Source organism: Hypomesus transpacificus, unplaced genomic scaffold (genome assembly GCF_021917145.1).
Source record: "Hypomesus transpacificus isolate Combined female unplaced genomic scaffold, fHypTra1 scaffold_96, whole genome shotgun sequence".
NCBI classification, from domain to species: Eukaryota; Metazoa; Chordata; class Actinopteri; order Osmeriformes; family Osmeridae; genus Hypomesus; species Hypomesus transpacificus.
In genome coordinates this window covers 274,164-301,478 of record NW_025814044.1, presented here as the reverse complement: position 1 = coordinate 301,478, position 27,315 = coordinate 274,164, and the positions used below count along the sequence as shown (strand labels likewise).

General features: G+C 41.9%; 2 protein-coding genes across 8 annotated transcripts in view; both read right to left on the bottom strand.

The window, feature by feature from the left end:
* snorc (secondary ossification center associated regulator of chondrocyte maturation) overlaps nt 1–22,728 on the bottom strand; it is a 41,575-nt gene extending 18,847 nt beyond the window's left edge. Inside the window, exon 1 of the mRNA XM_047018199.1 lies at nt 21,990–22,728. Within this exon, the coding sequence (XP_046874155.1) occupies nt 21,990–22,062 (73 nt within the window). The 5' untranslated portion in view covers nt 22,063–22,728. The remainder of the gene's footprint in view (nt 1–21,989) is intronic.
* A 413-nt stretch (nt 22,729–23,141) lies between these two features.
* The window catches only part of gigyf2 (GRB10 interacting GYF protein 2), a 68,731-nt gene continuing 64,557 nt past the window's right edge, over nt 23,142–27,315 (bottom strand). For all 7 annotated transcript variants that reach the window (XM_047018189.1, XM_047018191.1, XM_047018190.1 and 4 more), the window contains exons 27-29: nt 24,512–24,690; nt 24,082–24,223; nt 23,142–23,912 (exon numbers count right to left, since the gene is read on the bottom strand). In XM_047018189.1, the coding sequence (XP_046874145.1) occupies nt 23,845–23,912; nt 24,082–24,223; nt 24,512–24,690 (389 nt within the window). In that variant the 3' untranslated portion in view covers nt 23,142–23,844. The remainder of the gene's footprint in view (nt 23,913–24,081; nt 24,224–24,511; nt 24,691–27,315) is intronic.

Genomic DNA, 27,315 nt, shown 5'->3' with positions numbered 1-27,315 from the left:
ATTGTTTGAAAGCGCCGGAAATGAGAACGTTTCTTTAGACATAATAACGTTTATCTAATAGCCGTGACATTGAAGGCAGTACAGTGCTCCCAGAGCCTGCTCCCAGAGCCTGTTTAAGGAGAGCCTTCCCACTCCCTATTAAGCCCCATTGTACCGAATTTTGTTGCAGTTCCACCAGAGTTCCACTGGGAGTGATTGCGGTCGAGTTCAAAATGAATGGGAATCTATGGAGCTTAACGGCTACATTTCTCTCTTTCGCCTGATTGTCGTTGATAAATCTCAGATTTGATTGTAGTTTTTGCATGTTCAACATGGATTACAGGTCAAAAGTTGAATGAACGAGTACCCGGTCCCAGCACAAGCTCTTCTCCTGCCTGGCACCCCAGTGGTGGAATCAACTCCCCACCTCCATCAGAGACACGGACTGTCTCTCCACCTTCAAGAGAAGGCTCAAGACACACTTGTTCCGGGAGTACAATGGTACTTAGGAATGGTTTGCTGAACCCAACGCTAGTTTCCTCAAGGTTCACAATGACTCTTGCTTAGACTGTTGCTCTTGTTGGTTAGTGGTAGCTGATTTAAACTGTTGTATTCTTTTTTAGTTAATCCTATTTTTATTGCTTTCCTACAGGTACACCTGCACTTAGAGATTAATGTTGTGTAATTTTTAACTTGTTTAACTACATGCTCTTATGGTTTCTTCCCTTTAGCACTATTTTTTGGTTGTTCACAATATGTACTTCTTGTTTTTGACTACCCGCAATGCTGTGGGGCTATCTTGTTGTTATTATCAGTGACCTATGCACTTTGTGAAGCTCTCTCTTGGAAGTCGCTTTGGATAAAAGCGTCTGCTAAATGAATAAATGTAAATGTAAATGTACTTATGTCCTTTCAATTTCTTACAGGGTAAGTCGTTGTTGCCTATAACACACTAGCATTCTGCTAACGAATGCTGATTGGTTAGTGAAGGACAGACTACGACCAGAGATCCCGCTTGATGGCATCCGAAGCAGAACCAGAATGTCAGAGCATTAGCAACAACATTAGCAAGCCAAAACTCTTTCTAGCATGTTTATTGACAGGGAGAGCCTAACCTGTCAGCTGTGTTGTCGATGCCTCGAGAGAGAAGTGGAAGTAACCAGAGCTTGACGTCAAGCAGTAGCTCTGGTCGTACGATGTGTATGACGTCAATGACATTTTCAAAGGCTTTTTAGAACGGAAAGGCGACTTTAAAAAAATAAACACCCAGCGGTGTGTATTTTCTTTGCAACCCCTTTGGAATTCAGATTTTTAGGGGTATAGCTCCATAGACTTCTATTCATTCTACACTCAACCGTTAGCGCCCTCATATGGAACTTGAGTGGAACTGCAACCAGTTTAGAACCCGGAAGTTTCCCGAGAGTGGGAATTCTCCCTTTATTAGACATTCCCTGGCAGCCGGCTGCAGCCATCTGTTGGCGCCGCCGTCGCTGCATGAAGTCGAATAAACCTATTCTCTCCAGAATGCGCTGCAGGGAAAATAAACATTTAATCATGAATGGTCATTATGTATTTGTAGCCTACTTATCATTTTGATAGTAGGCTAATATAGCTAATATAGACACTTAGAGCACGTGTTGCCTTCATTATAAGGCTTATATAAAGCTTTTAATTTTTGGCGGCTGCAGACCGAATTGTTTTTTGCTTTTTAGGTCCAATATGGCTCTTTCAACATTTTGGGTTGCAGACCCCTGTCTTAGGGGATATAGGGAAAAGTAGATATTTACTCCTGATTATTTTTTTTCTCACTTTGTGTATTTTTGTAGCATATATCTTCTTTTTAAAGATTAGGGAAAACATTCTGTAGTAAGAGAGGATCTTATGAATTTGTTGTTGCAATTCTTGTCCAAAAAAGAACACCCCTCAATTGTCAACGTTTAATCTAGGTATTAGCTGTGAATATGTTAAAGACCCGATGATAGTGCAAATAAGAGCTGGTGGAATCACTTTAATCACTGTTATAATATTCTCTACCAGTACACAACATTATGTTTGAACTCATTATAATCTAACATGTTACCACAAGCATCCATAAGATGTTGAACAGACCATATCCCTTGTTCCTTCCATTCTTTGAAGTAAAATTATTTATTTCTAATTAGTACACACCTGTTATTCCAAATTGGTGTGTTATGAGGAGAGAAGTTATGCTTGTAAATTAGTTTCTAATAATGGACGACTTGTTGGTGAAAATCTGACAACTTGACTGGCAGTTTGCCATCTTGCGCTGGTGATGTAATTTGGAGCCAGAGTCTGCGCTATAGTGATCGGGTGGTGGAGCCGCGGTATCAAAGTCCCGATTGACACTAGCCTGACCCAATTGCAAGCACATGCTAACCACTTTTTCTACCGTCAAATAACAAATTAAAAACAAACTGATCAGAAAAATGAGCACTTGAACAGACATCAGCGTGATAAGAACTAACAAGCAAAGCCAGGTTCATGCAGGGGCCGCGAGACCTAGCGCGACTGGCAAATTGTCATCACTCGTCAGACACACCCTCCTAATAGGGCGGGGTATATAGCAGGGGTCCCAGCTCCTGCATCGCTAGTGCGACACAAATGCTCTCGGTCTCCTGCGGCCTTCACCTCCCCGGCCTCCACCCTTTTTTCTGTTCTTCTTTTTCTTCTTTCTCAGGGGGAATGCTGTTGCTGTGTCGTCGAAATAATGGTCTCAGTTTTTAACCAATATCAAAATGTAAGACAGCACGAAAACGGCAGCAAAGTATGATGCAAAGTGTTTATTCGAATCTAACACAAAGGATTGATTCCAACAAACATGAGTAGACCCCGGAGTCTGACAGAAATTTTTCTCCGGACAATTGCTTATATATTTGTTCTCCATTATTTTTGATATTTTACCATTGGTACATTATATGTAGTCACAGATTCATATATGCATTTCACACTCGGTTGGTCCATTGTCACAGAATTTAAATAGCCTGGACTTTCCCTAACTTTCTCCCATCCAGTGCCCACGTGAGGCCTTGCAGCCCAGCTGCACAGGTTATACTGAGTTTAAGGACATAAATTTGTCCTCTGATATCTGGGCCTTGTAGTTCCCTTCTGGGTCTTGTAGTCCTTCTGGGAAAAAACCTACACACACACTTCTCTCTCTTGCACTCAAACTATCTATCTGGTCTTTCACATTTTGGCCTTTATGTCTTCTATGTTTTAGTGGTAATACTAATCAGTCAACAGCTTTGCATCTGGTTTTCAGTAATATAGCATATCAAAGTAAAAAGGTGATTAAAAGGTTCATTTTCAATCATATAATCTATAACCATTTCTCCATCTTCATAATTACAGCAGTGTGATGTTTTTTCCACAACAGCTGCTCTCTGCCTGGATGTCGAGACAGTGTTTCAGGAGACGGTGTCTCCGTTGGGTGCGGCAGGGAGCCGCTGCGAGCACAACCATACGCCAAATAAAATATTAAATGATGTATTGTATCATGTGGAATAAAGTATTGGTCAACAAAACTACTCAGTCCTCCTGCCTGAACCTAAAATGACATATTTGGGGGGAAAAAGACGTGCACTTGGACTTTTTAATTTGTCTCATGTCCTATCCGCTAACATGGAGGGGGCGGAACTTATGATATTAAGATGTTTTGGCTTCACTTTTGAGGGGCTGTTACTATTTCCATTGTTCTTACAGTCATTGGTGTCAGCGAGCATGTGCAAATAAATAATCGTCTATGGGAAAGTATTGTGGGCAGGTAACCCAGAGTTAGATACGTAGTGGCTGTTTATCAATACACGTTTTTCTCTGTTCTTGCAAACTCGTTTTACATCATCTGTCATTGCCAAGTACGGTTCCGATCCAAAGAACCTAAGCAGAGCCCATCTACGGAGAGCCTGTTTCCTCCCTATTAAACCCCATTGTACCGAATTTGGTTGCAGTTCCACCAGAGCGGGCGAGTGCAAAATGAATTGGAGTCTATGGAATGGGAGTCTATGGAGCTAGACGGCTACATTTGTCTCTTTCGCCTGATTGTCGTTGAGATTTGATCAGATACAATCAGATTTGATTGTAGTTTTTGCAAGTTCAACATGGATTATAGGTTGAAAGTTGAATGAACCGAGTACTTATGTCCTTTCGATTTCTTACAGGGTGAGTCGTTGATGCCCATAACACGCTAGCATTCTGCTAATGAATGCTGATTGGTTAGTGAAGGACTGATTACGACCAGAGATCCGGCTTGATGGCATCCGAAGCGGAACCAGAATGTCAGAGCCCATCTACGGGCATTCTCTGAGAATGTTATGGTGGAATTTTTCGCCCAAGTTCTTTTTTGTCCGCAGCAACTTTTTTTTTGGTAGCTGGCACTTTTATTTGGCTTTCATTTTGTATGTACTGTGAAATGTGTGTGTGTGAACATTTCGGCGTGGTCTTTAAAACATTAGCAAACTACAACTCTTTCTAGCACGTGTATTGACAGGGAGAGCCTAACTTGTCAGCTGTGAACTTGTCGATGCCTCGAGAGTAAAAAGGAAGTGACTCAGAGCTTGCCAAAAAGCAGTATATCTGGCCGTACGATATGTATAACATCATTGACATTTTAAAACGCTTTTTATAACAAAAAAGCGACTTAAAAATCTAACACCCAGCAGTGTGTATTTTCTTTGTCTCCCCTTTCGAATGCAACATTCAAATTACTAGACAAAAATTTATATCCTGAGAAAAGTGGATTTTGAGGGTTATAGCTAGATAGACCTCCATTTATTCTGCACTCGCCCGTGAGCATCTTCATATGTAACCACAGTGGAACTGCAACCAGTTCAGAAGCTGGAAGTTTTCTGACATTTGTGATGGTATGTAACAGATGTAGCAACGCTCCGTCCCAACAAGGTGTCGTTCGCCACTCGCTGGGCTCGAACGCACAACCTCTGACTTGCCAAGTGCGACCACTACCAACTACGCCAAAGAAAAGCTGGCTGTTTGTTGATGCCTGTGGCCTAATATATACCTGAGGAGTGAGTTTCACCGATTCATACCAGTTACATTCACCCCTCTGAAACTCACTCCGGCGGTCAGCTGATGCTAACCTATTGAATGCGGGTCAAGGCACCAATATGACGGTATGTAACAGACGTGGCCACGCTACGTCACAACAAGGTATCGTTCACCACTCGCTGCGTTCGAACGCACAACCTCTGACTTGCCAAGCGCGACCACTACCAACTACGCCAAAGAAAAGCTAGCTATCCTATTACATACCTGAGGAGTGAGTTTCACCAAATCACACCGGTTACACATTGGCAGTTTATCAATCCGAAGAACGCTAAGAACGTACTTGCATGCTTGAGAAGAACGTTCTTGCCAAGCGTTTTGCGAGAACGGTCTTGCAAGACAGTTAGGACGGGGAACGATTGGAGATGCGTGTGTTCTTGCAATGACTCAGATGCGTTATCGCTGGCCAAGTTACCATCCGATGCATCCTCAATAAAAGGGGCGGGTATTTTTGGCGTTCTTGATGACTTGTGTTCTTTGGATTGGAACTGTACTTGGGAAATGAAAGATGACGTCAAACGAGTTTGCAAGAACACAAGATCGGAAAAAACATGGATTGATAAACGGCCAAAGTCACCAAAAGTACCCGGAAGTGTTCTTGATTCGCCCCTTTTATCGAGGATGGTGTCTCGAGAATGCATCTGATTTCCCAGAAGTCATTGCAAAATGTCAGGAGAGGCGGAAAAACGTCATAACTGTAAGTTTTTACAATTCATATTTCAGCAATACGTGTAAATAAGCATCTGAATTCAAATGTGACGAAAAATGGGGAGTGTAGTTGCTGAAAATGTGCTTATTGGGGTGTGCTTGCCTCGGCGAGCACAAACCATTGTTATCTCACATATATATTTATTTATTATTGTTTATTTTCGCGCCCCCAAGGCTCAGTCAATATTTGGACTACATAGACAACTGTGGTGTCAAAAGTTTCGTCTTGGTAGCAATTGCGTTGCTTCTATTCGGATTTACGTTCCGTTGCACAGTTTAGGAGGTTACAACGTTTTTGTGGCGACAAAGTGCCTTTAGTCGACGAAGGGTAATCTGTGCCAGCTACGTCACCACGTCAACACACGTTGGCAACGACGCATGGATACAACGTCATAGAGACGTTCTAGCACACAAATTGGAGCTTGGATTATGAGTGAAAAATACCACCGCAAAAAATCCCAACCATTTGGCTTTGTTGAGAATGCGATTTCAAGTCAGCCTCCATTGACGATTGCGGCAGCAACGACAGTGTTGTCCACGAGTGTTGACACTCGTGGACAACAGTGTTGATGATCTGCGTCTGATGAGTATTTTCTTAATTTTGTACCAGGGTCAATTTTACATCCAAATGGAGAGCAGTGTTTTAAAGATATGGCGATTGTGAAGACAGCCAGCAGGTCAGCATATTTTTGTTATTTGTGTAAAACTTGGAATTTGAGTGAGACCGCGTCTTGTTTTGACGTTAGTCACAGACTCGGCTCGCCCACTGGCAGTGTGTAGTAGTAGGCTACAGTACTGTCTTCAATGCCACAGCTATCATAATGGATAAACGTTATTATGTCTCATTACACGGCTGTTCTTAATACTGTAGAATGCTCCATTCACTTGAATGGGGCTTCCCAACGTTCTGCGGTGACATTTTCTCATATTTGACCTTTTTGCCTCGGATTCACGTCTTTCGTAGCACTCCGCAAGTAGTCCGGTAACTTGTCAACCCCAGCGTACTCTTTTGCTTAGCGACGTCAGCTGATTTGAAGCCTAAAGAATGTTCAAAGTCTATGAAGTTCAACGTCTTTGGCGAACAATTTCTCTGCTGATAAACAATACGAATGGTAACAAATACATTGTAAAAAAGACACACTGTGTTAAGTTATTTTTGTTGGCAAGTAGCCGTGTAATAAGCGGGATAATGTATAGAACGCCGGTCATTATTGGGAAAATAAGCCCCCACAGGGCGAACAGCACCCCGACGGGAAGCAAAGGCGTTTTGTTTCGCCCTGAAGGGGCTTATTTTCCCAATAATGACCGGTTTTCTATGAATTATCATTACAAAAGAAACGTTCTCATTTCCGGCGCTTTCAAACAGTCAGTGAAGTGTGGATAGCAACAGCAGCTAGCTTGCCTCTAGCAAACTGCTTTTTAATTCCCCCTAAATTAATATCGAATTTATTTACGTTTTGGGGGGGTTATTTTCAGTTAGAAGACGGTACTATTTGAATCGCAATTCCATCTGAAATACTGCCAGTGACAACGTTGTTACAGTAGCTTGTTTCAAAGGGGGTTTCTTGTTTCAGAGGGTGTTCTTAGTGTATTATGCAATAGGCTCTGTGCACAATCGTACTGACGAACTTCCGCTGTAGCCAAAATTCGGGAAATCAGTTTCCAGTTTACTGGAAACCATCACCTGAGTTTCCAAAATGCTCAGCTTTAGTAGATGTCTCCAAGACCTGCCTTAAATAAGCGTCAGTGACGTCCATCGCATTGTAAATGCTTTTTCCCCCTGCTCCAACAAGCAAACGGGACAAGGGATTCAAACTGTACATATCCAGTTATCTGCACAACTATGAGCGTAAGTAGTATAATGTGGTGTTCTGGTCGGCTAGCGTCTAAGCTAGTTAGCGATGTGTTCATTTTAGTGTAGTATAGAAGCTTGTTTTTCTTTATTTGAAACGCTAACTGTCCGTTTTTATGTATTATCATTTGTATTTCTGCCCCTCTCTATCCATAATCGTTTTTCTTTGATAGCCTAATATAGCCCGATAGCCCGAATTTTGGCTACAGCGGAAGTTCGTCAGTACGTTTGTGCACAGAGCCTATATGAGTAGGCCAGAGCCTGTTTAAGTCTTTATATTAGACATTCTCTGAGTAGGCTAAATGCTTGAAAATATCACTAGATGGGAAAACTGACCCACCTGCAACCGACGCAAGAAAGCACCAAGAAAATACCAAGAAGTAGGTTGCAGCAGTTTGTCTTTCAACTACAGTTGCAAAATCCGCGATGGGACTGAGCTTGAATGGCTTCGGCGACTTGTTATAGTACAAAATCACTGTCAATCAAAAGGAAATGCAGTCTTTCGACAGAACCTACAATCAGGTTGAATTATTATAATTTTTTCTTAATTACCGTATTTATTCGATTAAACCTTGATTTATTACACATTATACATTTTTGGTGCACCGTTTATTCGAGGGCGGGGTTTATTTGAGGGCGACATTTAATCTAAGAAATATATAGTATTCTAAGCTATCTGCGCTAGCATGCTAACGTGTTAGTTCGCTACATTAAATGTTCTTAGATAGTTTGAACAGTACAGTCTTCTACAATCACCGATTAAGCAACAAGCAAATGTTAGTTAGACTAGCTAGGTCTATCTCATCTGCTTTTTGTTAATGCTGATTTGGAAGTAATGCAAGAACAGCTAGACTACTGTAAGTTCAAGTCTTTTATTTGTCAGGTACACAGAACAACACAAGGTTAGACTGGGCACTGAAATTCTTAAGACAAGACAACGTAAGCACCTGGCATAACATAACATATAAGTACACGGAACATAATTTACATCTATGCAGAGCTTAAATAAGTGAAACTTCCAAAATATAGAGATAGCAATAAATAATCGACTATACTAACCCTAATACTAAAACTTCCTAAATTACAGATAACAATAAATAGTACACTATACTAGCCCTAAATGCACTTAAAACCTGTTACAACCCTATAACCTATTCTAACCTAAGTGGAGTACAGTACAATAGTGCAAATTTGCAGATCAGTGACTAAGTCAATGACCATACAGGTGGCGAGGGTACAGTGAGGTACAGTAGTGCAATGTTACTGATAGTGCAACCAGTAGCTGAAAGTGACAGAGTATTAGTGCCTAGTGTGCAGTAAATCAATGTCCATATCAGTGTCCATTCAGAAGCCTGATGGCCCTTGGGTAGAAACTGTTGTCCAGTCTGCGTGTGCGCGACCGGATGCTGCGGTAATGCCTGCCAGAAGGCAACGGGGTAAAGAGACTGAAGGATGGATGGGAACAGTCTCTTAGAATCCTGCCGGCTTTCCTTAGGCAACGTGTGTGGTAGGTGTCCTGTAGGGCTGGGAGCTTCCTGCCGATGATGAACTCAGCAGAACGGACCACACTTCGTAGAGCCTTGCGGTCCCTGTCTGTGCAGCTCCCATACCACACTGTAATACAACCAGTCAGAATGCTCTCGATAGTGCATCTGTAAAAGTTAGTGAGGATGACTGAGTCCATACCAAACTTCTTCAGTCTCCTCAGGAAGAAGAGGCGCTTACGGGCCGCTTTGACCACCTTGTCCGTGTGAACAGACCAGGTGAGGTCATTGCTGATGTTCACCCCGAGGAACTTGAAGCAGCTGACCTTCTCCACTTACGATCCATTGATGAGTAACGGTGCGTTCACACTGCAGCGGGGCGGGCAGAGCGGGGTGTCGGCTTCCAATTCATTTTCAATGTAACCAGGCGTTGACGCCTGCGTAGGGCATTGTGGGAAGGCGAGCGGGGTGTCGACGCTCGCGTAGGGTATTGTGGGAAGGCGAGCGGGGCGGCGAAAGTTAGATTTTTCTAAACTTTATGTAAATGACAAGCGAGAAAACGCCAGCGATGGCCAATCGGGTTGGTTTCTTGTTTCTTGTAACGTAGCAACTGTTGGTCATGGTAAACATTTCTAGGTTTGACAATTTGACAAGATGGAAGAGCAACTCATCGTATGTGTGTCTTCATACCCAGTATTGTATGATACGTCTATGTTCGATTACAGAGACATAAACAAAAAAAATTATGCCTGGCGCAGGGTTGCTGAGGTTGTCGGCGTCCCTGGTGTGTTGTATTTTGTACTTTAATTCAGTTTCTTCACATTACGTAATTTTCTTCTGTGCTAGCTGCATAATCTAGCTAGCTCACCCGGCACACGATTGACATTCAACGCTGAAATGCTGGCTGGCAGCCACTCGCTATCCATACAGTGAATGTGTAGTGGCAAGTCATAATCTAGCGATTGATTTGCAGAGATTTCGAGTAATATAAGAAAAGGTTACACATGTCAACGTTTATGTCTGATGCATCTTTTTTTCCAGCCGGAACAAGACCCGTTCCATAGAGTGCAGCTGGCATTTAATCTTTCACTCGGCCTAAAACAAAGTGTGGAAAAAGATAACCTATTGTGTGCTGTAGATAAGATCATGTCAGATCTAGAATGCGTGTCAGATTTTTGCTTAATGTGTGTAAAAGTTGTATTTTGTCCGCACATTTGCCATGACATTATACGAACTACAACAGTGATTTAAGAGAACTACAGCTCTGAATGAATCTGTCTGACACGCCCCCGAGCGTGGTGCACTGTGGGAAGGCCGGCGGTGCTGAGCGGTAAAAAAGTCTTCAGTGTGAACGCACCGTAAGGGTGCATGCTCCTCCTCCTGCCGCCTCCTATAGTCCACAATCATCTCCTTGGTCTTGCTGATGTTAAGAGAGAGGTTATTGTCCTGACACCATGATGTCAGGGTGTCAACCTCCTCTCTGTAGGCTGACTCGTCACTGTCAGAGATGAGGCCCACGATGGTTGTGTCGTCAGCAAACTTAACAAGGAGGTTGGAGCTGTGCATTGCCACACATTCGTGGGTGAACAAGGAGAACAGGAGAGGGCTGAGCACACAGCCCTGTGGGGTGCCTGTGTTGGTGATCAGTACGGATGAGGTGCGGTCACTGGTTCTCACCATCTGTGGCCTCCCCGTCAGGAAGTGGAAGATCCACTTGCAGAGGGAGGTGCTTAGTCCCAGGTCCACAAGCTTGGAGACCAGTCTGGAGGGGATGATGGTGTTGAATGCAGAGCTCACATCCTCACATATGTATTCCCCTTGTCCAGGTGGGAGAGAGCGGTGTGCATAGTCAGAGCGATGGCATCGTCTGTAGACCTGTTGGACCGGTACGCAAACTGCATAGGGTCCAGTGTGGGGGGCAGCGAGGAGCAGATGAATGATTTGACTAGCCACTCGAAGCACTTCATGATAACAGAGGTCAGTGCTATTGGGCAATAGTCGTTCAGACATGTGACCTTGGTGTTCTTGGGCACAGGGATAATGGTGGTCCTCTTGAAGCAGGTGGGGAGTACAGACAGGTTAAGGGAGAGGTTGAAGATGTCACTGAAGACCCCTGCCAGCTGGTCAGCGCAGCCCCTTAGGAACCTACCTGATATGCCGTCTGGGCCAGGTGCCTCGCGAGGGTTGATCTTCTTAAAGCACAGCCTCACCTCGGCTACAGTTAGTGTAGGCACACCACTGGCTTGGCCTAGAAGTAGTTGTCCCTTTCAAAGCGAGCGTAGAAGGAGTTCAGCTCGTCTGGCAGTAGGACAGAGGACTGGGTCTCATTGTAGCCTCTCCCTTTGTAGTCAGTAATGGCTTTAAGTCCACTCCACATGCGCCTGGGGTCAGAGCCATGGTAGCTGGACTCCACCTTGGTCCTTTAAGCCCTTTTCGCTGCTTTGATGGCCTTCAGAAGTTCATATCTGGCCTTCCTGTACTCATCAGGGTCCCCAGAGTTAAAGGCGACAGTGCGGGCTCTCAGCTTGGCCCGGACCGCGGCATCAACCCAGGGCTTCTGATTTGGGAAAGACCGGACAACCTTCTTGGGGACAACGTCATCAATGCAGTGCTGGATGTAGCTGGAGACAGTGTCTGAGTATTTGTTAATGTTCCCATTCGCTGCCTCCTTGAACATCAGCCAGTCAGTGGTGTCAAAGCAGTCCTGGAGGGTCGCCACACACTCGTCACTCTATAGGTGAACTGACCTCTCAACCGGTCTGACCTGTGTTAGCTTTTGTTCATATGCGTGGAGGAGAAGAATGGAGGTGTGATCAGCCTTCCCAAAAGCAGGGCGGGGGAGGGGTTTGTAGCTGCCCTTGAATGTTGTATAACAATGGTCAAGGATCTGGTCTCCACGTGTGAAGAAGTCAATGTGCTGATAGTACTTGGGCAGGACTTTCTTCATGTTAGCTCTGTTGAAATCACCAACAACAATGAAGGCTGCCTCTGGGAGCACATTTTCCAGACCATTGATAATCCCATACAGTTCAACCAAAGCAGCGGCCTTGTCTACCTGGGGGGGGGATGTAGACTGCACTCATGACGACCGCAGTGAATTCCCGAGGTAGGTAGAAGGGTCTGATTTTTACAGTTAGCGGCTCAAGGACCGGAGAGCAGTGAGATGCTAGTACCACTACATCCGTAGCCCAGAGAGAGTTAACCATAACACAGACCCCTCCGCCCCTGCACTTCCCTGAATCAGCTGTTCTGTCCTGGCGGTATATGGTGAATCCCAACGGTGTAACCACTGCGTCGGAGATCTCCGGAGACAGCCAGGTCTCGACGAACGCCAGTACACAGCAGTTCCTGATGTCCCGTTGGAATTTGACACGAGCGTTAAGTTCATCCATTTTGTTGTCGATGGACTGAACGTTAGCTAGTAAGATGGTTGGAAAAGCAGGTTTGAAGCACCGTTTCCGAGTTTGAACAAGTACTCCAACACGCCGGCCTTGTTTCTTCTTCCTCCGTCTTGCGGGTAGACAGTGCGGCGGAACAACAAATGGCCAGCTGCAGTCCGAGCTCGCACTCCGAAAAGTGGAATTAAAGTTCGTAAAATACTTAATGTCTCAACTTAATGTCCAGAAGTGTCTGCCGGTCGTACTGAATAAACGACAATATAACATTGACAAAACAAGTAACAAACACTAAAATGACATACAAAAAGCGAGGTTTTTGCGGAGCTCTTGTCGACGCGGCCATCTCTTAGGCGCACCGGATGTGAATGAGCTCTCAGGGGAGCCCTCAGGGGCTACTGTACCTACTGTAGCCATGTAAAATAGTTTAGCTTGCTAACGCAAGAACACCTGATTCTCTCCAGTTTTTTCAATAGATAATCTAGACAGGCGTTGGCAGGATAGACTGCTATTCGTTTTCTGGATTTTCTTTCGTAAGTTTCCCTTCAAATGCCGACTAACAGCTAGTTTCTAGCTAGCTAGAGTCATAGTGGACCCCGAGTGCAACACAAGAGAATGTTCATTAAAATGACATGCTGTTGCTAGGTGTTTCAGGACATGCTGCTCCTACCGTATTTTTGGTGCGGCGTTTAATCGAGGGCAGCGTTTAATCAAAGAAAGACAGTACATTAAACTGTAATTTCATGTTTTCTTTGGGGCCCTCTGGTGGCCACGGGGGCCCTAAGCATCCGCTTAGTTCGCTTATGCCTTGGGCCGGCCCTGCCTCCAATCATCACGCGGAGGCCCAGCGTCCAGGCCTGCCCACTCCTCGATTCATCCCCAGAGACGCTGAGCGTCCAGGGCGGGACATAATCGCAGCATTTATCCAATGACCGTATAGTTTCGAACCACTGAAAAAAACTGTTCAAAGCAGCCCCATTGAAGTCCATGGAAGATGAGCTTCAACAGGGAAGTGCACTGTGGCGCTACGGCTAACATATGTAGCTGATTCTAAACGAACTCGTCTTCGATATGAACGTGTTCTAGCGCATTTAAAATGTTAACACAATAGTAAATATTTGACCATTGGTTTTTTGAAATGTTAGGGGAAGCTGAGCTTCCCTTGCATTGTAAAGAAATCGCCACTGGTGTGTAACTGGTTCAAACAGAGTCCAGTTTTATGAACCATGTGTGTGGCATAAGGTGACAGAAATTGGTTTTTAGACATGATTGTATAGTTTTGAACAACAAGTGTTTCTTTTGCAAAATACTTGAGGTGTTCTGCTACTTGTAGCAGATAGCATATTTACTTGTGTCATTTTAAACACTTGTGTGTCTTGTTGTGTGAATCGTGTTGTGTTTTGACAAAGTGAGCCCTGCTTTCAAAATTGTGCTTAAGCAATCGGAAAAAAACTGTTTACGTGTTTATGGTAGATCTGAGCACATATTCCGGAAAAAAAACTATACGGCTGTAGCAGTAGAGGCAATTGGCGTGGGAGACAATTGCTGGCCGAGTCAATGCATACATTTGAATGCAGTACCCAGTCCATACATTGAACATTTAACCACACTGGACGCCGTTACTGGTGAAATAGTGGTGGACTTATGATATAATTTTAAATGCTATATTAAATATAAAAACCTACCACGAACAAGTAAGGCATATTTTGCCTATGTCTATAAGCTTGTGATTGTAGCCTATACGTCACCTTGGTTTAATCATATTTGACATGATAAAGTAAATATCAGTTGGTGCCTATTTCAACTTGTAGTAGCAGTAACCCCCAACAGAATGCTTTTCATCACAGGATGATGATGATTAAGATGATGAAGAGAGGTTGACTGCTGCCACAGAGCTGGATGCAGAGATGCCTAAGTGGCTACTGGTAGTTCTCTCCCCATGTAAAATCCTTTTATTTACAGGCTTGTGTGGAATGTGCAGTTACACTGAAATTATGAGAACAATTAATAGAAAACGATTTGCACATTCTGTTCCTGTTGAACAGAGCATGGATGCTGTACACAGTGATATGTTCACTTAATGGCAGGTGAATACTAGCTGGCTCTGCCCTCCTACATACTTCCGCTCAATTTTCATTTTGCTTCTGTACTAGGTCTGGCCATGAGGTACGTAAATCAGATGTCTCTGGTTAATTTTCTACCGGCCAATCAGCGATCAGAGGTAGTGGCTGAGAACAATAACGTTGATGTTGTGCGCTAGTTTGTGTTGTACTTCGTATGGCGGCGGAGAAAGATTCCGAATTACCAGTAAAGGTGAATACAAAGTGCATTTCATGAAGCAAGTGCCAAAAACTGACCAAGAGATAGTGTTCTGAGAAAAATAGAATAGCAGAAAAATAAAGGCTGATCTTGTAAGGCTGGGTGTCAACCTGCCCCCATCTCTCATATGCTAAAATCTGGAGTTACTGGACGTGTAATGGTGACAGATGCTGAAATTGATGTTAGGATTTGATCAATTGCTTTGTCCTTTAGCTAAAAATAAATAATATGTAAATATGTTAAAGGAAGATCATTTGTGTTCAAAAAGCTAAAAAGGTAATTTACTTACCTATAAGATTTGATGCATTTGAAGTTACATATTTGCAATCTTTCTTAATTTACTAAGGTTTCCATTTGTTTTCTGTTTTGTATCTGTTTGATTGCTAATGCCTCGTTCTGCCTGTAGGATAGTCAGCGTGTAGCTTACGTTCGTCCATTGCGACATTGGACTTGACCAAGCTACATCGTATCCGTTGTCTGTTTTCTATAATTCCCCTTTGCAGGTATAAACGGAGGTTGTGATGTGTTTTGACTTGTATGTTTGATATTGAAATGAATATGTACCGTGACTTGTTGGTTGATGTCACAGTTTAAGTATTTTAATTTGTCAGACATGAGAAGTTAAGTTGTATTTTAGCCTACTTGCTAGCTAAGTCGCGTGAAACTGTGTTGAACGGAGGTAGCCTACAGTTGTCACGTTTCCGAAACATCAGTGTTTCACCCATTTCATGTTGGTATGCTCAGGGCCGGATTAAGACATTTTGAGGCCTGGGGCTAATTACCAGGATTGAGGCCCCTATATCGCCCCGACGCACATCCTGACACGCACACAAACCCACGCCAGCTGCACTGACACATCAGTGCTTTAAAGTCCACAGAACCACTCTATAAATATGATCAGTTTAAACATGTGACTCACCATCATCACATCAGTGATATTAAAAGGTCCGGTTTCTGCTCTTTCTCAATGCAAACTCATCAATGAGCTCTTCAAAGTAGAGAAGAAGTTGAAAGAAAAGAAAGAAGTTGGCGCAGTATGTCATGCTTTATTGACTAGGGATGCACCGAATCCAGGGTTTGGATTTGGTCGAATATTGGGCTTTTGGACGGGATTCGGTTTCGGCCAAACCTGACATTTTTTCCCACCGAACCCAAACTCTACGCTTGCACTATGCCGGTTACGCTGATCGAAATAATGACGCCGCCGTTGAATACGGGAATGTGTTTACGTAGCTAGGTAGTCCATTCAAGGTAGTAGGCTGAGAGAAAGTGAAAATGGAACTCGTAAGCAGAAAAAGTGTTGTGTGCAGTGGCGATTTCTTTAAGACTGCAAGGGACGCTCAGCTACCCCTAAAATATCAAAAAACTGAATTACACTTGGTGCTTAAACCGTTACCCGAACCAAATAGCCTACCTAGTAGTGATGTGTCGTTCGTGAACGATTCGTTCATTTTGAACTAATCCTTACAAGGATTCGAGAGTAACGAGTCCTCTCATAGAGTGATTCGTTCATTTTCTCGTGGCCGCGCATCGGGACTGTTGCATAGGCTCGTCGAAGTAAACAGAAATGATTCGTTCATTTCCCGACTCGGTCTTCGGGTGCGAGTTTTTGGATAATTTTTCACGTGACCTGCAAAGGCTCTGTACTGGTAGGTAGAGGAAACAAACGATTTGTTCATTTACAGACTCGGTCTTTCTACGAGTCTTTGGATAATTTTTTCACGTGACCCGCATTGTATTTTTTTTGTAAAGGAAACAGTTTCCTCATTCCATTTTGCGTAAGTAAGTAAGACGTGAATGATATTCGCTCAAGTCATCATACTGACTGGTTTTGTTATTTTCACTTTACATTTACACTTCAAGTTTAGTGCAGTGTAATTGTTTGCCGTGATAATCAAATGCTAGTGCTCCCCCCCCCCCCCCCACTGAAATGAACGAATGACTCGAATTCGTTAATTTTACTGAACGAGATTCAAAGAACCGAATCAGTAAAATTATCCAAACTTCTCATCACTACTTCCTAGTCAAGGTTTTGATGTGAGGTGAAATTGGAACTTCACATTAATGACATTAGTTTCAGTGCAAAATAGTTTGTTTTAGCTTTATGTAGCCTAACCTAATATGAACATTACGTTGGAGTCATATTCTTAGCTATATTTTCCGGAAAATACAACCCAAATGTTTACCTGAAAGATTCAGGGCTTTTGAGAAAACATATTGTTCCCACCCTTGCAGGAACCTAGATTTATGAAGTGACAGATCTTTCTTTTTTTACCTGGCTTTTTCAGTTCCTCCTAACATCTTTTTCCCTTCAATTTTATTCTTCTCCCGACGCTCAGCGTCTCTGGGATTAAATGGAGGAGTGGGCTGGCCTGGACGCTGGGCTTCTGCTTGATGATTGGAGGGTGTGTCGAAAGACTGCATCTCCTTTTGATTGACAACGATTTTGTACTATAAAAAGTCGCAGAAGCGATTCGAGTTTAGTCCCATCGTGGATTTTGGTCACACTCTCTGCCTTCCTTGACCGGACATATTTGCACATTATTTTTGTTTTCACTCTGTATTTTTCTAATGTTATGCGTGGTGCCGTTAACTCACTCGACATCGGGCAACCTGATGCCCCCCTGGTGGCGAGGCCCGGGGCTGCAGCCCCTAAAGCCCATTGTCTTAATCCGGCCCTGGGTATGCTTGTTACATAATGCTTCCATTAGATGTAATATTTCAAGTTGAAATGCCAAATGTTTGAGATGCATAAAAATACATTGCGACATTGGACTTGACCAAGCTACATCGTGTCCGTTGTCTGTTTTCTATAATTCCCCTTTACAGGGGCACAACAGACGCAGTCTCAACTTGATGGCTCTCACACCTCATTGTGTAAATTACTGTAGCATTGCTAGTCATATGTTGATAAGTTAGGGTCAACATTGTGGTGTGATTGGCTGTTCTTGGATATAAAAGGAATTGTGAAGCATTAGGGTGGGGGGGGGAATCGATTCACATTTGAATTGCTATTCAGTCTTGTAGCGATCCACATCGATTCACAACTGTAATTTTTAAATTAAAAATCGCTAATCGATTTGTGACCACAAGAAGCAAATCGAATTGTGAGGTACCAAAAGGTTCCCACCCCTATGAAGCATTGTTCTGTGGATTCTTAATCTCCTGAGATCTCCTCAGCTCTGGCTTGTCCTACTCCTCCTTCCTCACCTTTTGCTTTCTATCTCTGGTTTACAATAATCATGGTAGAGTAGGTAAGTTAACCTTCATTTTACATTTACATTTTTGTAAATGTAAACAGTCATTTTTGTAACATGTTTGCTTTGTGATTGATTTCATTCATTTGCAATGTTATAAAATGTTAATTTTATCTAACCTTACTTTGACCATTCTGACTCGGATTTAACCCATAGAGTCAACTATAATTCCATTGGTATTGGCATTATTTGGTTAATGTTAATACACTGTTTGGTTTCTCATCTTCCTTCAAACCATAGGGGAATTAGTTTCCGTTGTTTGGCCAATACCCTCTAAAATCTTGAAATTGATTTGCTGGAACACCAGTTACAAGAGAGTACATGGTCACAGGTGAATCATATAAATTGTAGGAACAATAGCCAATAAAAATACTAATTGTTGTATTTAAAATAGTAGGCAATGAAGAAGACCAAATACTTTATCTTTATTTCAGTGCCAAAAAGTATTTGGTCATTTCTGAGTGCACATCCACAGTGTGTAACATTAGCAATGTAAGGGGTGAGAATCTTGCTAAAATAAATTATGGAGTGTGACGGAAAATGGAAACGTTAACTTAGGGATTCATCAGGGAATTAAAGCACATCGAATTGCAGTCTTAAAATCCTCTCCCGGCGTATAACTAAGCGAATTACATTTTGTTTGAAATCGGTCAACTGAACCAGGAAGGGACACACCATGTCTGCCAACTGTATCAGGCTCAGAAAGTGGGACAGGTAGAAATGCAGAGTTTATCATGGAAAACCTGCAAGCGAGTAGGTTAGGTTCACAGAGTAAGTTACCATCGACACTGACCAAAAGATTTCGTTACCTCGCTTTCTGGAACGGAAAACCTCAACCTCCTTTGCCTCATTTTAGGGTTACCCAACTCAGGGTTTTCACCAAACCCGCTTTCTGGAATACCCCAGATAGTGGCTCACATGAGCCTTAAGTTTTCAGACAGTGTTACTGACAGTGATCGCTTCCAATAAACTTGTTAAATTAGCCAACCCTAACCCAATATATATTACAAGCTTATTTGTGTTTTTTGGGGCATATTTCAGTTGGCAGATGGTAATGTTTGAATTGCGATTCCAGTTGAGATACTGCCAGTGACAACTTTGTTCGATATAGATTAGGACCATTTTGACACAGGATTGCCCAATTTCTTCGTTTTGATGCAACTGTTTCAACTATGTGATGCTGCAACATAGTGCAAGAGAGAATGGCGATAGGCTAAGAGAAATGACAAGAGAACCCTGTTTCATTCTACACTACAGTCTTAGAATTTTGAAGTGTAAATGAGCAGTAACAAATGCATGCTTTTTAATCTATGCCATCTTCATAAATAATAAGTAGCATTGGCCTATTTATTTAAAATATACAGAAATATCAGTCATAAAATGTCAGTAAGTATTGGCCCCCTCATTGCTCATTGAAACAAATTCGCTTTTAGGCTACAACCAATATTCAGCTGCTTTCAAAGGGGCTGGCTAGCGAACAGAACGTCTACATAACTTGGATATAATTTGAGATATATAGATCAGTGATTTAATTTATAAAACAATGTGTTACTACATTTGCAATGTACAAGCACTATATGGTAAATTAGGCCTACAATTATGACAACTGGCATGTAATGACTTCTGTTATTAACATCATGTTTAGATATTTGTGCTGGTAAGACAATTTAACAGAGAAATCAATTTTGATCAACATAATACAAGCAATTTATAACGTAGGAAACAGCAGACAAGTGAAGGCTACATAATAATTTGCATGAATGTAGGCTTCCACAGCATTATAAATTTGACTAGAATAGATGTGGAGGTTAAACAATGACAGAATTTCAATTGTGATCTGAGAAATATAGGTACCAAAACTACTGAGAAGAAATGTCATCACCAGCTGCATCATGGGCACTGCATCTATAATTCCAGAAATCTGTGTGTGTGTGCCACGGGCACTATGCTCTAGTTCCTTAAATTTGGCAAGATGTGGACCTGCCAAAAAATGTTTGTGTATTGTAGAAAAGTTTTCCAGTGACACAGAAAAACAGCTCCTTTATTACCAGTGTTCAAATGCACGATTTTGAGCCTCAGCTCACCACCTTTAAATAACTAAGGTTGTAACCTTTAAATACAACAGGTTGTAACCAACAATCCAATATTAGTTGTTTAGTTATAATAGTGAAAAGTTGTAAATAGAATACTAGTAATATGGTTTGTGACAAACGTAAGTGGCATGGAGTTATAAGGTATAACTATATATATAACTGCTAATTAATTCTGTCTTCATATGTTTCACTGTTGCTGTTTGGGATTTACTGTTCAAAGTTCAAGGGGTCGCCACCACTAATACTTGTCAGTTGAGCACAAATATAAGTAAATATATGAAACAGAAATGAGGACTGGATTCAGAAAATTCAGTGATGGTGAATAAATATTCCCAGCAAAGTATTTACAATGTGGTCTCCTGTCTGCACACCACCCACCATTACAGGTATGGCGCTTCAAAGTTTCACCAAAAAGGTATCAAAGAAGTCATCTTTAAAATATTTTCATGGATTTCCATGAAAACTAGCAATCAACAAATCAGCTTGTTTCAAAAGGTTTTAGTAGTTATGTACATTCCATGTCACATTCCAGTGCTTTACTGGTGCACCAAATATAGGCCATGTCATCATATCATCACATTGTTATCATATCTAACATACCAGTGATGGTCACGTCACGGTTGACTGGGATGACAAAAGCCCACTGTACAGTATATGCTTCCTTCTGTAGATTGACACTTCCCAAGCTTTTTCTCATTGTCAGGGAAAACCATATTTTATCTAATATTTTTCTGCAAGATTGCTGTTTGGAAGGACTGAAAGTGCTCTGTGTTCCCAAAGTCCTCACAATTTACAGCTTTGTGGAATCTACCCTTTCCAAAACCTTTCCTCTGGCTTATCACCCAAGTGTGACGTTCAAGTAAGAAAAGAGGGGACAACATGAGAGGTTAGGCTCCATGAATGAGGGAAAGGAGAAATGAAACATTTTGGGGAAAATAATGGAAAACGGAAAACAGAATAAAACCAAATGAGTAAGATTATAGTACTTATGCTTACTCGTTATCAAGATCTGATTAAAACCTGCCGTCACAATTGAGCAAAGACCACCCTATATACAATTTACAACTTAAATTGTGCTTTTAAACCAATAATTTCTGAATGAATAGTAAGCCTCAGTGTTAAGTTCAAACCACAGCCAATATTCAATTTCTGACAGGTTGTAAACAAGGCCATAATGAATGGTAGTCACCCTGTCAAAGAGCAGCATTCAGGCTGCAGTGACTTCCACTGACTAACAACTGCATCATTTAGAGGGTAAGAAGGGCTCTTGCTCTATGGGCCTCTTGGCCCAATAGAAGGGAAAATAACACGTACACACACCTCTGGATTCCACAGACTGAAGAATAAATATATTTCATATTGACAAATCCCTAAATATCAAAAGATTTTCCATTTCGCTGGTTAACTATTGATTGGGGTTTATAATTATTCCGAATTATTCTGCATGACAATGAAACATCACAGGACATGAGTAACTTTACAAGACAGATTCTCTAGTGCGACTAATATCAGTATTTAAACCCATCTTCGAAGGTCATGATCTTGACACAAATTTTGATATCAAAGATCAACCACGAAAGAACCACAACAGCTTATAACCATTCTGTCATTTAAATATCAGATCTATGAGAACATGTGAAAGCCTGCTTATCAAACACACATAACTCAATTGTTATACCTAGTTTTTCCAGTTAAATACTAGGACATGGCCATATCTTAAGTTGCCATTAATACAAACCTGTATTGTACAACTTGTATTTTTTGATTCTCCTGAAAATTTAACTGCAGGCCAAAATATTAAAGTCCCAGCCAGTTAAGAGACTTACCTGTGTTGACAGTGGCCACCAACAGGCCTATAATGAAGACAAGGGGCCTGCCAAAACTGCTGTTGGGAATCATGGTTCCTGGGAGGAGAGTAGGAGCACAGTGGACTGAAGCACCTATAAAACGGGTTTAGTAAGACTGAGTCTGAGTGAAGATGAAGTAAAGAGGGGTAGACTGGAAGGTGAGAGGGTTAGGAGGGGAATGGGGATAACTGTCTGGACAGTGAAGACTTTGTCAACACCTCAGCTGAAGGTCCACCCACTACATGCTGACCAAACTTTCTCTCTCACTTGGTTGTATTCATCTGCTGATTTCAAATTTCAGTCAGTCTAGTCCCCCTCTCCCCTACCCCATTAGTACTCGTTCACCAAGTCACTTGTCCTGAATTCACTTCTAACTTGGTTATGGATGGTTACTTACTGGCCAAGGTTACGGCACCACTTTCCCTGGTCTGTCTCTGAATTATTGGCAGCTGTGTTCCTCGTGCCCCCTCTGGATGCTAGAGGTAAGTCTGGCAGAAGAACATACCTAGTACCTGTCTCACACAAGCAAGGGAGAGACCCAAATATAGCACTTTGAATCCTTGATTTGTGGTTTACTCATTTTTGTAAACAACTCTAAAGAGAAGCCCATAATTAAACATGAATCAGTGATGCAGATGACCAAAACGATTTACTGCAGTGAAATTAAAAGCAGGATCGGCAAGATTTGCAAACCTAGCAATTCTGGCTTGTTTGAAAATATCCCACCCCATCCCTTCAAAGCCACTCCCCCAAAACACCTGAACGTGCTGCCTAACTATTGCCAGGTAGTGCCCTTTGGTCCGAATGACAACCAATCATTAAGATGGGTCCGAACTACATTAGTCGTATTTAGTCCTGCAATATATATTGGATTTTATTACATTTTACAGTCAAACCTTTAGATTTACTGTTTGACTTCAGGATGTGAAGTTTATTTCAGCAGATATGACAGTGTGTTTCAACATTACCGATCCTCCCTTTAATCAGTAACATTTTAATATTAAGCGAAAGTACGCCAAAGGCTGTATTTGCACCCAGTTAAGTTTAGTAAATAATTATTTAAATTAATTCTGTTAATGTGCATGTAGTTCGACAAACAACTATTGCCGACGGTTCATACAGACAAAAAAGAGGTGTAAACAGCCCACACAAGAGACTGCTTTATTTCATACTGCAATAAAAAAGTATGACTCCAACAGTTCATTTCTATATATTATAATACAGATGCAGAATTGAAAGTTTATTCTTTAAACAGCCTAGTATTTTACAAGAAATAGATAACTACTTGGAACTTTAAACATGTCCTTAAAACAGGACATATATGGGCACAAATCTTGGATGCTACTTGCCATCTTGATCCAAAAACAACCGGCAGAAATTAGGAGTTTAAAGGGGAATATAGAAAAGAAATTGAAGGAGTTTGGAAACTTTCAATAAATAATACAAAAAAATCCAGACACTTTCCAGAAACTTCTTTCCCCACCACTCAATCCATATGGCCACCTCTGTAAAAGTCCATTGGGAATAACTGTAATTTGGAAGTGTTATTGCAGGTTATTGATGGACAGACCAATGAAAGATGGACTAAACTTCTTCTCCGTTCCACTGCTTTGTGTGGTTCCCCGTGCGCCCTCTGAAATTGGATGTTTTAATATTTGTTCTCCCTTTCCCTGAAAGGGTTAAAAATGATGTTTTTGGACTGACAGTGATAGACGGACCCCTGCCTCTGGAATAAAAGTTTTAACAAAAAAAATAAAGATACAGGATTTCGAAGTTGGCGGTAAAATGGCAGCCGATCCGAGTTGATATAGTCAGTGGAGTTGGCAGCAGTCCCTCAAAAGTCCTCCACCGTCTCAATCTCACCCATGTTTAACCGTTCAGATGACGCATTCACAGAAAAACCTGAGAAAAGTATAAAAACCATAAGAGACATACAAAAAGGTACATGGAGGTGAATGCAGTTTTATGTCTTGTATGGAGGTCACTGCAAGTCTTTTAGCGCCACCTACAGTAAGTACAGTGGTAAAGGAAAAGCTGATTTATCTAACAGCACTCAAAAGTTTCCCCTCACCAAGCAGGCTTGGGTCTGCGCGGACCATCTTCTGTTTTTTCTTCTTCTTCCCTGAGGTGACTGTCTCAAAGCGTGGCTGCTGTAGGCTGGTGTGGTTGGACTGAAACACAGATGAGGGCTCTGTTCCACCCCACACCGAATCCTGGGAAACAGTTGCAAAAACGTTTACTATTGCTGGGAAATAATCCTAAATAGGGACATTGAGATGTCGTTTTACATAGTGTAACAGGTGCCCCACAGACGTTACGTTTCCCCCTTCCTGACCTTCAAAGATGCCAAGTTGCTGTTATTTTGGGGGGACTGGGAGATAAAACAAAGCCCCAGTAATTGATTTACTTGGCCAAACTCATTAGGCACTTTATACCTAAAGCTTGGTTAGTGACTTAAATATGTTGTTCATTCTAAAAATGCTATTCAAACTCCCCCTCACCTGCTGCTGCTGGTTTTGGCCAGCCTGTTTCTGCTGGTTGGCGTTCTGCTTGGCACGGCGGTCCAGGAACTGCTTGGCAAACTCCTTGGCCTCAGGCGTGTCCCCCAGGTACGCCCGGACATAATCGTGCACCTCGTATGGAGAGTCCACTTCCTTCAGGAAGGATGCAAATGTGGGCACTGGACACGGGAAGGACAGAATGGGAGGCAGGATACTTATCCAGTCATGGTTTGGTTGGCATGTCCATCCAAAATATTTTTTTAATAAAAAGCATTACCAATAGTTCTGCCATCAGTTAGGGCCTGATGATTTGGAGGGTAGGGCTACGGTAAGTCAACTAGCTAGCACTTACAAATAGCATTTACTGTAGTTACGTAAATGTATGCAATACAAAGCATAGTAACCCCAGTAGATAATTTTGTTTAATAAAACAAAAAAGGCATTTTTAACCCGGAACCAGAGATGTGGCATCTAGTGTTTGTGTAGTCCTGCCATGCCAGCTTTCCCTTTTAGTTAAATGCCAATTCGGCTCTGTGACTACCTGTTCAGTCAGCAGTATGCCGTACCCCCTGTTCCGGTTCATACTGCAAGGCATCATAAAGAAACAACATTCCCACCCTGAATATGTGGTGTAAAGGCGGCTACTTTAAATTGCAACAAAAATAGCTAAATAAGTTTATGCAGATAGGTTTGAAGCTTCTTAACAGACAGCACAATCTCTCTAGTTTATAAAATATATATGAAGCCCACAGTGGAAAAGTTTATTTATGTCCACCATGCCTGGTAGCTGAGATGTGGTTACTTTGCAATGTGGCAACTGCTCTTTGACTGACCACCAAAATACTGTAGAATGATGTACTTCTGATCCTTGATCTTCTGCAGTATTTTCTACATGTAACTTGGATTAGTGTCTGTTAAATGAATAAAATGGCAATGTACATGGCTATTACAGCACTGTATCTACGCTGTTCTACTGTACTTACAGACAACAACAAAAAAGAAGAATATACAGTGCCCTCCAAAAGTATTGGAACAGTGAGGCCAATTCCTTTATTTTTGCTGTAGACTGAAAACATTTGGGCTTGACATCAAACGATGAATGTGAAACCAGAGATCAACGTTTCAGCTTTTATTTCCAGGTATTTACATCAGGATCTGATGCACAAATTCGAAAATATCACCTTTTTGTTCGAACCCACCCATTTGTCACGTGAGCAAAAGTATTGGAACATATGACTGACAGGTGTGTTTTGTTGCCCAGGTGTGTCCTATTACATACATTATTCAATCAATAAATACCACTGAATGTCTACACTCAGGTTCAGATTGGGTAAGATAGGTTTTGTCTATGCAGACTGTATTCAGAGGTGAAAACAACATGAAAACCGGAGCGCTGTCTTTGGGTGAAAAACAAGCAATTGTGAGTCTTAGAGAAGATGGAAAATCAATCAGAGCCATTGCAGAAACATTGGCCATAGCCAGTACAACCATTTGGAATGTCCTGAAGAAGAAGAAAACTACTGGTGTACTAAGTAACAGACGTCGAACAGGTAGACCAAGGAAAACATCAGCAGTTGATGACAGAAACATTGTGAGAGCTGTAAAGAAAGACCCTAAAACAACTGTTAGTGAGATCAGCAACAACCTCCAGATGGCAGGAGTGAAGGTATCACTATCTACTGTTCGCAGAAGACTTCATGAACAAAAGTACAAGGGCTACACCAGAAGATGCAAACCACTCATTAGCAAGAAGAATAGGAAGGCCAGGCTGGAATTTGCCAAAAAGTACAGAGATGAACCTCAAAAATTCTGGGACAAAGTTTTATGGACTGATGAGACAAAGATTAACTTTTACCAAAGTGATGGAAAGGCTAAAGTTTGGAGAAAGAAAGGAACTGCTCATGATCCCAAACACACAAGCTCATCTGTGAAACACGGTGGAGGTAATGTCATGGCTTGGGCTTGCATGGCTTCTTCTAGGACGGGCTCATTAATCTTCATTGAGGATGTAACACATGATGGCAGCAGCAAAATGAACGCGGAAGTCTACAGAAACATTTTGTCTGCCAATTTAAGGAAAGATGCAACCAAACTGATTGGCAGAGCCTTCATCATGCAGCAAGATAACGACCCAAAACACACTGCCAAAACAACAAAGGAGTTCATCAGGGGCAAGAAATGGAAGGTATTAGACTGGCCAAGTCAATCTCCAGACTTAAACCCTATAGAGCATGCATTTTACCTGCTTAAGAGGAGACTGAAGGGAGGAACCCCACAAAACAAACAACAACTGAAAGAGGCTGCAGTGAAAGCCTGGGAAAGCATCAAAAAGGAAGAATGCAAAAGTTTGGTGACGTCAATGGGTCACAGACTTGCTGCAGTTATTGAAAGCAAAGGATTTGCAACTAAATATTAAGTCTTATTCACTTAAATATGTTTTAAGTATATCTGTTCCAATACTTTTGCTCACATGACAAATGGGTGGATTCAAACAAAATGTGATATTTTCTTAGTTGTGCATCAGATCCTGATGTAAATACCTGGAAATAAAAGCTGAAACGTTGATCTCTGGTCTCACGTTCATTATTTGATGTCAAGCCCAAATGTTTTCAGTCTACAGCAAAAATAAAGGAATTCGCCTCACTGTTCCAATACTTTTGGAGGGCACTGTATATAGCATGCTTCACAAAACACCTTGTTAGTACATTGACAAGAGTTGGGTAGGGTCATTTGAATTGTATTTCTTTTAAGCTTTACACAAACCATAACTCACCACGTAAAAACATGTTTTGTTTTTAATGTAA